Below are 11319 nucleotides of genomic sequence, written 5' to 3'. Positions count from 1 at the left end.
TACATCTAGAAAACAGTTGTGTAGCAACTAAATTACAGAGTAATTAATGTGGATTGATGGAGTTACCCACTGAGAATGATATAAATATCTAGAAAAGTATCTGTGAATCCCAAGAGAACACTGAGTTCTAAGAACTGAGAGAATTTAGTTGAGCCCAAGATATGTTGGAAATTTGGCTTGCATAAATTTTATACATATGGTCATCTTGGGATACTAATTCATCCACACAAAACAGACAAACAGCTCATAGATCCATCCACTGGGAAAATGTTCCTCTCTTCTATCCTTCTGGGGCACCTTGAATATAGCTGCGATGCTGTCACTCTCCATTTTTACTCACTCATAAACCACAATATTAGTCAGCTCAAGCTGCCACAATCAAATACCATAGACTGGGTGGCCTAAACAACAAAATTTATTTTATCATAGCCCTGGCTGGTGGAATTCTGAGGTCAGGACATCAGCATGGTCAGGATCTGGTGAGGGCTCTCTTTCTGACTTGCAGACTGTCTTCATGCTGTGTTGTCACATGAAATTTCCTCTGTACATGTGCAGAGGCAGCCCTCTGGTGTCTCTTCTTCTCATAAAGACACCGATCATATTTAATTAGGGCCCCACCGTTATAACCTCATTTAACTGTAATTACCTCCTTAAAGGCCCTATCTATAAATACACCTACATTGGGGGTTAGCAACTGAATATATAAATACTATAGAGACTTTTCAGTCTATGACAGCCCCACCTGTGTTACCTAAAGGTCCTTATCCCTTGTGAATATTCTGGTGTTTCAGGAGATTAGAGCTGAAGGTAAAGGACTTCCCACATTCATTACACTCATAAGGCCTTTCTCCAGTGTGAACTCTCTGGTGATCACTGAGGTTAGAGCTCTGGCTAAAGGATTTTCCACATTCACTGCACTCAAAAGGCCTTTCTCCAGTATGAACTCTTTGGTGTTTAATGAGGCTAGAGTGGTGGCTAAAAGACTTCTGACATTCACTGCACACATAAGGCCTTTCTCCTGTGTGACTTCTCCGATGTCTGATGAGACTAGAGCTCTGGCTAAAGGATTTCCCACATTCACTGCACTCATAAGGCCTTTCTCCAGTGTGAACTCTCTGGTGTTGAAGGAGTGTAGAGCTATGGGTAAATGATTTCCCACATTCCCCACACTCATAAGGCCTTGCTCCAGTGTGAATTTTCCAATGTGTAATGAGGTAGGATTTGCAGGTAAAGGATTTTCCACATTCACTGCACTCATAAGGCCTTTCTCCAGTGTGAACTCTCTGATGTATAACGAGGTCAAACTTCCTGCTAAATAATTTCCCACATTCATCACACTCATGAGATCTTACTCCAGTGTGAACTCTCTGGTGTTGGAAGAGACGGGAGCTATAGCTAAAAAATTTCCCACATTCACTACACTCATAAGGCCCTTCTCCAGTGTGAAGTCTCTGGTGTTTAATGAGGTGACAGCTCTGGCTAAAGGATTTCCCACATTCACTGCACCTATAAGGCCTTGTTCCAGTGTGAACTCTCTGGTGTGTAATGAGGCTAGAGCTATAGGTAAAGGATTTCCCACACTCACTGCACTCATAAGGTCTTGCTCCAGTGTGAATTCTCTGGTGTGTAATGAGGCTAGAGCTATGGCTGAAGGATTTCCCACATTCGCTGCACTCATAAGGCCTTTCACCAGTGTGAACTCTCTGATGTACAATGAGGTCATACTTCCTGCTAAATAATTTTCCACATTCACCACATTGATGAGGTCTTACTCCAGTGTGAACTCTTTGGTGTGTAATGAGGCTAGAACTCTGCCTATAGGATCTCCCACATTCCCCACATTCATAAGGCTTTTCTGAAGTGTGAACTCTCAAATGATCACTGAGGCTATAGCTTGTGCCAAAAAATTTGCCACATTCATTGCACTTGTAACATCTTTCCCTACTGAGGACTCTCTGGTGCTGAACAAGTGTGTGTTTGTAGCTAAAAGCTTTCATACATTCTCCCCAGTTGTAATGACTTTTTACACTGTGAAAGGCCACTGTACTCTCAGTTCTGCTATTTGACTTCTCCCCAGTATGAGTAAACTGTTGCTGGAGAAATCTGGAGCTGGCCAGAAAATCCTTCCCAAACTCTCTGCAGGTAAAGGGCTTCCAGGATACTTGCAATTTGCAGCTGCTCTGAAAGGAGTCTCTGCCCATGTTGCTCCTGAAGCCTTTCTCTCCAATGTGCTGTTTCTGGTGCTGATGAAGGTATGTAGTGAATTGTAACCATTTCTCACATGCCCCATCCATGTACAGTTTCTGCCCATGACGTGATCCCTGGTACTCAACCAAGTGCAAAATGTCTCTGAAGACCAGGCCACATATCTCACAGGGGCTGGCCTTCTGGGGAGAAGGATGAGCTTTGGGAGTCCTAACCTGTGACAATCCTTGTGCAGAAATGCTCTGTTGAGAAGTTGCCTCCTTATCCTTTGCTGCACACCAACATCCTGAAAGAAAGGAAATGCTGGTGATGTACTTGTTGAATTTAGTAAGGGGGGCAGCCCATAGACAAACGTGTGTCTGACAAAGCCAGGAATTGAGTCCATGGGATTGTTTTCAGGATCAGGGAGTTGGGTTCAGGTTGAGGATGGGGCTGCCTAGCAGAAATAAAAAAAGATCATAGAATGGAGGAAGTCTCNATTTAATCTATCTTCCATTGTCATACAAAGGTACTTCAAAAAGTTTAAAGATTCATATTACCTGTTAAATCTATTTTCCCACAAGCTTTTTGAAGTACCCTAGTATTACTAAACATATGGCATTGCTATTTTCAATAAATAAATCATTATATCAATGCTATTAACCGAAGTCTTCGTGATGAGAAAAAATGTAAACATAAAATCAAAGAACTAAAAACAGTAATTCTAAATCTATTTAGAATGATCATGATTCATGATTCAAACGAGGATTCATTGAAATGATTGTTTTTTAAAGTAGTTTTTTGTTTACATTACATTAAATAATTTCACTTTTTTAAATAGTTAAACTTGTACTAAATGTTAGAAGAAACAAAATTACTTTTAATGAACTTTTGGGGGTGTGGGGGGATGGCTTGCCAGTAAGGGGATCTGATTCCATGACCTTGGTGTTATAAGGCTGCACTCTAACCAACTGAGCTAACCAGCCAGCCCCAAAATTACTTTTAATGAACAAAAAATTTAACTATGGGAAAAGAAAATCTGTTGTGTTGGTGTATGAAATAACATATCCAAATAGTATTGGTCATTCTGTATTTCATTATCATTAATTAGAATCTGCAGAGAATGAATTCAACAGTTAAGATAAGTAAAAAATTAGGAGATTTCCAAGTTCATTTCAAGATGAATAAAAATGTTTCCAGAAGAACACACAAGTGTCTCTGTCTTGCTTATAGAGTGATTCACAGGACAAAATATGTTGTAATATCATAAATGTAGGCATTGGTTACATTCTCAGTAAATATATTAATTTAACATAATTCTATAAACATGAACAAAAAAAAATTTACTAGTACGATAAAAACACCAAAAAAAACCCTACAGTGATGAAGCCCAGTAAGATATTGGTAAAAAGAAATGGAAATACTTTGTATAAAATTTTTGAAATAAAGTCATAAACAAAAACATCAATTGAATTGGTATGAGAATTAACAAAAGTTGTATTAATAAGAAAGACAACAGTCTTCAAATCCTGAAATTGCTCATTATTGAATACTTTGCTCAACACAAACTGCAGTTCTTGAACAAATAAATGTTCTTAAATTTCCCCTCATTATAGAGGCTCTATGAGAGCAAAACCAGGATCTAATTAAGAACATTGTATACTCCATGAATGTGATAGGAAGATATCCTTCAGAGTGTGTATGGTCATAATATAGTTTGTTAGAGCAAGCCATGTTTTTCTGTTTTTGGGGTTTTTTTTTGTTTGTTTTTTTTTGGCAGCTGGCTGATACAGGGGATCCAAACCCTTGACCTTGGTATTGTAACACTGCACTCTAACCAACTGAGCAAACCAGCCAGCCCCGCAAGCCACTTCTGACTTCTAGATGTAACAGTAGAAACCTATATTAATTCAGAATTATCTGAGATCTTTCTAAAGAGAAGGGAGCAAAATGTTAATGAAACTTAAGACACTACGAATGTATAAAATATGATTTCATACAGGGTATCATTCAGGTCTTGAAATTCTTCCATGATTATTTTGCTATTTGTTACACAGAATCTTTCACTGACATGTTTCTAAAGTGTGTTCTTTTGTTGAAATAAGACAGGAAGTTTTATTTCTTGCATTCATCAGAGACATGTTAGTAAAATAGTCTTAAGGATTCCATTTGAAAACCAATCACAACTAACCTAATAAACGTGCATACCAACAATCACTACAGAGATGCTCAATGTCCATCCAAATGCTGAGCAAATCATTGTATTCTTGCTTCATGTGTAATGAAGCTCTTAGAGTAGACGTGAGTTTCAGTGTATGTGGTCAGCCATGAGAGGAGTAATCAACAAAGGTTTTAAGAGGAAATATGGCCAGTGTGGGTAGCCCAAAAGCAAGTAGATGAGGTAGCACCATGCCTCTGGGTCCCTCAGAATATGACCCTTATGCATCTCTGTATTTGTGTTCCAACCCCAGAAACAATTGCTTTACCATATAACATTTCTTACTGAATTTTCTGAGATGTACTCTATTCCAAGAATGTGACACTTATCTGAGAATGGTCACATTTGCTGCCAGAACAGTAGCTGATGGAATTCAGGCAGGTGTGGAAAGTGGGCATCTGAACCCTGAAATAAAGGTTTGAGATCCCATGATCTCACCTCCTTTCTGGGAAGTGATTATCATTTCACCCGTAAGTGCAGTGATAGTATCTGCAAGGATTCTAGAGATTACATCTAGAAAACAGTTGTGTAGCAACTAAATTACAGAGTAATTAATGTGGATTGATGGAGTTACCCACTGAGAATGATATAAATATCTAGAAAAGTATCTGTGAATCCCAAGAGAACACTGAGTTCTAAGAACTGAGAGAATTTAGTTGAGCCCAAGATATGTTGGAAATTTGGCTTGCATAAATTTTATACATATGGTCATCTTGGGATACTAATTCATCCACACAAAACAGACAAACAGCTCATAGATCCATCCACTGGGAAAATGTTCCTCTCTTCTATCCTTCTGGGGCACCTTGAATATAGCTGCGATGCTGTCACTCTCCATTTTTACTCACTCATAAACCACAATATTAGTCAGCTCAAGCTGCCACAATCAAATACCATAGACTGGGTGGCCTAAACAACAAAATTTATTTTATCATAGCCCTGGCTGGTGGAATTCTGAGGTCAGGACATCAGCATGGTCAGGATCTGGTGAGGGCTCTCTTTCTGACTTGCAGACTGTCTTCATGCTGTGTTGTCACATGAAATTTCCTCTGTACATGTGCAGAGGCAGCCCTCTGGTGTCTCTTCTTCTCATAAAGACACCGATCATATTTAATTAGGGCCCCACCGTTATAACCTCATTTAACTGTAATTACCTCCTTAAAGGCCCTATCTATAAATACACCTACATTGGGGGTTAGCAACTGAATATATAAATACTATAGAGACTTTTCAGTCTATGACAGCCCCACCTGTGTTACCTAAAGGTCCTTATCCCTTGTGAATATTCTGGTGTTTCAGGAGATTAGAGCTGAAGGTAAAGGACTTCCCACATTCATTACACTCATAAGGCCTTTCTCCAGTGTGAACTCTCTGGTGATCACTGAGGTTAGAGCTCTGGCTAAAGGATTTTCCACATTCACTGCACTCAAAAGGCCTTTCTCCAGTATGAACTCTTTGGTGTTTAATGAGGCTAGAGTGGTGGCTAAAAGACTTCTGACATTCACTGCACACATAAGGCCTTTCTCCTGTGTGACTTCTCCGATGTCTGATGAGACTAGAGCTCTGGCTAAAGGATTTCCCACATTCACTGCACTCATAAGGCCTTTCTCCAGTGTGAACTCTCTGGTGTTGAAGGAGTGTAGAGCTATGGGTAAATGATTTCCCACATTCCCCACACTCATAAGGCCTTGCTCCAGTGTGAATTTTCCAATGTGTAATGAGGTAGGATTTGCAGGTAAAGGATTTTCCACATTCACTGCACTCATAAGGCCTTTCTCCAGTGTGAACTCTCTGATGTATAACGAGGTCAAACTTCCTGCTAAATAATTTCCCACATTCATCACACTCATGAGATCTTACTCCAGTGTGAACTCTCTGGTGTTGGAAGAGACGGGAGCTATAGCTAAAAAATTTCCCACATTCACTACACTCATAAGGCCCTTCTCCAGTGTGAAGTCTCTGGTGTTTAATGAGGTGACAGCTCTGGCTAAAGGATTTCCCACATTCACTGCACCTATAAGGCCTTGTTCCAGTGTGAACTCTCTGGTGTGTAATGAGGCTAGAGCTATAGGTAAAGGATTTCCCACACTCACTGCACTCATAAGGTCTTGCTCCAGTGTGAATTCTCTGGTGTGTAATGAGGCTAGAGCTATAGGTAAAGGATTTCCCACACTCACTGCACTCATAAGGTCTTGCTCCAGTGTGAATTCTCTGGTGTGTAATGAGGCTAGAGCTATAGGTAAAGGATTTCCCACACTCACTGCACTCATAAGGTCTTGCTCCAGTGTGAATTCTCTGGTGTGTAATGAGGCTAGAGCTATAGGTAAAGGATTTCCCACACTCACTGCACTCATAAGGTCTTGCTCCAGTGTGAATTCTCTGGTGTGTAATGAGGCTAGAGCTATGGCTGAAGGATTTCCCACATTCGCTGCACTCATAAGGCCTTTCACCAGTGTGAACTCTCTGATGTACAATGAGGTCATACTTCCTGCTAAATAATTTTCCACATTCACCACATTGATGAGGTCTTACTCCAGTGTGAACTCTTTGGTGTGTAATGAGGCTAGAACTCTGCCTATAGGATCTCCCACATTCCCCACATTCATAAGGCTTTTCTGAAGTGTGAACTCTCAAATGATCACTGAGGCTATAGCTTGTGCCAAAAAATTTGCCACATTCATTGCACTTGTAACATCTTTCCCTACTGAGGACTCTCTGGTGCTGAACAAGTGTGTGTTTGTAGCTAAAAGCTTTCATACATTCTCCCCAGTTGTAATGACTTTTTACACTGTGAAAGGCCACTGTACTCTCAGTTCTGCTATTTGACTTCTCCCCAGTATGAGTAAACTGTTGCTGGAGAAATCTGGAGCTGGCCAGAAAATCCTTCCCAAACTCTCTGCAGGTAAAGGGCTTCCAGGATACTTGCAATTTGCAGCTGCTCTGAAAGGAGTCTCTGCCCATGTTGCTCCTGAAGCCTTTCTCTCCAATGTGCTGTTTCTGGTGCTGATGAAGGTATGTAGTGAATTGTAACCATTTCTCACATGCCCCATCCATGTACAGTTTCTGCCCATGACGTGATCCCTGGTACTCAACCAAGTGCAAAATGTCTCTGAAGACCAGGCCACATATCTCACAGGGGCTGGCCTTCTGGGGAGAAGGATGAGCTTTGGGAGTCCTAACCTGTGACAATCCTTGTGCAGAAATGCTCTGTTGAGAAGTTGCCTCCTTATCCTTTGCTGCACACCAACATCCTGAAAGAAAGGAAATGCTGGTGATGTACTTGTTGAATTTAGTAAGGGGGGCAGCCCATAGACAAACGTGTGTCTGACAAAGCCAGGAATTGAGTCCATGGGATTGTTTTCAGGATCAGGGAGTTGGGTTCAGGTTGAGGATGGGGCTGCCTAGCAGAAATAAAAAAAGATCATAGAATGGAGGAAGTCTCTTGAGTCAAAAGACACAACCATGGGATGCAACACAGGGAGAAGAGACAGAGTCTACTACTCATTCTTGTGCAAACAACATTCGGCAAAATTTTGTCTTCTCCTGACGTGTGTGCATTAAATTGAAGGGTGTGTCCAGGCCCAAGAAAATGTGACAGCAGCTGGTGTACAAAGATGGTTTAAGAATATGTGAACACCTTATACACATTATGTTGGGGCCAATGTTAGAGAGCACTGCAGATGGAGCAGTTTGAGAAAAATAGGTGAGACACAGAGTCCAGAGATGTGATAAGTAGCCCTGGGCTGGATGTAAGAGTTGAAGTGACAAGGCATAAAGATGACAAGTTGGCAGAGTGTCAAGAACGGGGATGGAAAGGCAGTAATGAGCTTTCACTGCAAACTGTCACTAGCACCAAAATAGTAGTTAAACAGAATAGGTTTCTATATGATTTGGACATAGCCCTGATATAATGTTCTGCACAGGTGCTACTTCTCATGGCCAGGCTCCCTCTTAAACCATCTTGCCGTGGCTGGAATCACAGCCAACTTGTGAACTCCTGGGGTTGTATGCCCCAACCCCTAAAGTGAGCAACTACATGACATCTGGCATATACAAGCACCCATGACCATCACAGATGATTCAGCACATAACAGCCCACATGAAAAAAAAACCTAACTATTACAATGAGAACTTCGGAGGAGGGTTTAGCAAGGCAGCCCACTGTCCACATAAGTAGAGACAATGGTACCAATGGCAATTTCTGGCACAGGCAAGCATGAGGAAATGCCAGCCAAAGTAAGTAGAACACTAGCAAAGAGGTACCTTGGATCTGGACAAAGTCACCCAGCCAGGGAGAGGCAAACAAGGTTGAGATCCGTGAAAGTGACTATAAGATGCCTGACCCTGAATCTTTCCCTGTGACGCTGCAGGGAAGCATGTTGCCTGCTCAAAGAGAAAAGAGGGCAGCATACAACCTCAGCCCTACCAACCACAGCACCTACTCAGGGGAAGAAGGAAAGGAAACTGTGCCCATGGTCCTGATGTAAGGACAGACCTGCCCCTGGGGAAAAGGGAAAGAGCACAGACTAGCTCAGGGCACAGGGGTTGGTGTGAAGACTTTACCCAGAGAGGTAATAAGTGCCAAGTTCTCCAACATCACATCATGGTACAGGCGCTTCTGAACCTCATCAAGGAGACCCCATTCCTCCCAGGAGAAGTGCACGGCCACGTCTTCAAAGGTCACAGTACCCTGCCAGGATGGGGACAGATGAAACCACAAACAGCTCCTCTCCTGAGGACCCACAATCCATTCCCCCACACCTCTACCACATGCCCATTCTCCTCCCAAGCTCCCCAACTCAGAGGAGAAACCAGGCAACTGGTGCTGTTGTCTCCTCATGGGCCCATTGATACTGGTTGCAGCCATCAGTGACAAGAGGTAGGTGGAAAAATATATGTCTAAGCTGTGGGCTTGGCACAGAGGGATCCATCTGCTCATGCCAGGATATTCCTCTGGTATGACCAAGGTCATTTGAGTCTCAATACCACTGCTCTGGAGCCATCAGGCATACTCTGAGTGCACATAATTTTTTAGACTGCACACCCCTCACGTGTCCAGATCCCACGGTCACAAGACCATGGCCACTACCACCTCACGGTCCAACACCACAGGCATCTCCCTGGCCTCCCTACATGCTATTTGGGTGAAACAGTGGATGGCCTACAGGCCAAACATGCAACAGCTGACACTGGACAGATGAGATCAATGGCTGTTTATCAATAACATATACTCATAGCCTGGGAGAGGACACCACACTCCATACAGTACTACATGGAGAAAGTACTCCAGAAAGACTAAAGAATCAGGGGCTGTGGGATGGGAGTTTTGTAGTATCAAGAGGGAGAAGTGTCCCTGGTTTCTGCAGAAGGACAGGATTGGCTTGTCTGAAGAACTCTGAAGACTGGTAGGGAAACAAAATCCACTACAAAGTCATAAGCAGAAACTGCTCTGGTTTCCTTGTTAAGAAGGGTTTATTTGGCTAAGAGAGCTTATTCACAGGAGCCGAGTGGGGAGAGGAATTTGCTCTCAGGCCATTTGAGCCTTTACAGTTTTCAAGAGAAGTCAAGGTAGCATATCATATTGGGCCTTCATTTTTGGACTTATACAACAACTTGGCAAACAGCATTCAAACAGGATCCAACATTATCGCAGCCTTTCCACAGTTTCCACTAGTGGTGGCATCCCCAAAATCTTCTATGCAGGCCTCCCTATCAAGCTACAATCCTTGCCTCAGTGTTAGCCATATAGAACCATGTGTGGATCACAGATATCCATGGTCCTAATCCACTTCTGTGCTGTACTTACTGTCCCCTCAGCAGTCACAACCTTCCTCTGTCCGCCAAACCCTCACATGAAGCTCAGCCAGCCTCATTGGCTTACCCACCCTAACCTAGTAACTCTCACAGATGACCTCATTTGACCCTGACCTTATCTTCCAGCCTGAATGAAACACCCCAGGCCCCATCAAAGTCATCACAAAATCCTGGTGAATTCATAGAATGGTGAATATGCATCAGCTCTGGCCTCTTGTCTTGCCTCAATTACTCCTATGCCTCTGCATCCATCTCAAGTCCATTCTCCTCCTGGGAGCCCTATCCACCTGCCACATTACCCTGCCTTTTACACTCTTTCCCTTCATGGCCACCTACCTTGATCACCTGTGTTTGTGATGGCCCATACTATCACCCTGGTACCCAACCAAGAGAACCAGTCCACAGCCCTTACCCTCCCCTTCTTGGCCTGCTAATAGTTTTACAACCATACTCTGGAGATTGCCCCTCCTAAATGTGACCCACAGCTCACTCACCTTGGTCCACACAATAGACACCATATTTTGGATGTCTGCATGCTAAATCTCTCCCTAGACTTCAGACCTGTGTGTTCATCCATTCACTCCTCCACTTAGGCTCTGAAAGATCTCAGACTCTAAACACGGTCCAAACAAACCTTCTGTAGCCCTAGTGAATATTACTCCTACTACCAACTTGTTAATCTCAGTTGATGGAGCTTCTATCCCTACAGTTGCTAATACCCAAAACCTTAGTGTCATATCTGAATCCTGTTTCACTCCCTCACTGTCCACATTAGATAATCTAGTTGCCCCCTTTCAAAACACACATCCACAATCCAACCACGTTTAAGCCATGACTCCGGTCCATTAACCCTCACGTGGACTATGGCAATAGCCTCCACCTTGACCTTCCTCCTCCCTCAATCCCGCAGTCTGTTCTCCACTGTGCAGCCAGATAGAGCCAGGTAAGACCTTGATAAATCATCTCCTTGCTCTGATCCAAACTTCCTGTTACCTCCAGAATAGACATCCAACTTCTCAGGCAGTCATTGCAGTCCTGTCTCCTATCTCCCTAATCTATGTTCCCACCAGAAAGCAAGGAGACCTGTGGTTTCCTAAATACTC

The 11319-nt window shown here is 42.8% G+C and overlaps 2 protein-coding genes across 3 annotated transcripts in view; both read right to left on the bottom strand.

The window, feature by feature from the left end:
- Positions 1–393: 393 nt before the first annotated feature.
- Positions 394–4865, bottom strand: LOC103581327 (zinc finger protein 256-like). The gene is made up of 2 exons (XM_008563188.1): positions 4841–4865; positions 394–2491 (listed from the first exon to the last, which is right to left on the bottom strand). The coding sequence occupies exons 1-2, from the start codon at positions 4863–4865 to the stop codon at positions 762–764; spliced, it is 1755 nt and encodes a 584-aa protein (XP_008561410.1). The 3' UTR covers positions 394–761.
- Positions 4866–5303: 438 nt separating this feature from the next.
- Positions 5304–11319, bottom strand: part of LOC103581326 (zinc finger protein 256-like) — a 7346-nt gene continuing 1330 nt past the window's right edge. The window contains exons 2-4 of one of the 2 annotated variants that reach the window (XM_008563187.1): positions 8961–9092; positions 6426–7405; positions 5304–6005 (exon numbers count right to left, since the gene is read on the bottom strand). In XM_008563187.1, coding sequence (XP_008561409.1) covers positions 5672–6005; positions 6426–7405; positions 8961–9092 — 1446 coding nt within the window. In that variant the 3' untranslated portion in view covers positions 5304–5671. The other variant, XM_008563186.1, reaches the window with a different exon arrangement.

The sequence above is a fragment of the Galeopterus variegatus genome, unplaced genomic scaffold, assembly GCF_000696425.1.
Source record: "Galeopterus variegatus unplaced genomic scaffold, G_variegatus-3.0.2 Scaffold12805, whole genome shotgun sequence".
Lineage (NCBI taxonomy): Eukaryota > Metazoa > Chordata > Mammalia > Dermoptera > Cynocephalidae > Galeopterus > Galeopterus variegatus.
The sequence above is the reverse complement of the archived record's forward strand: the minus strand, read 5'-3'. Positions and strand labels throughout refer to the sequence as shown.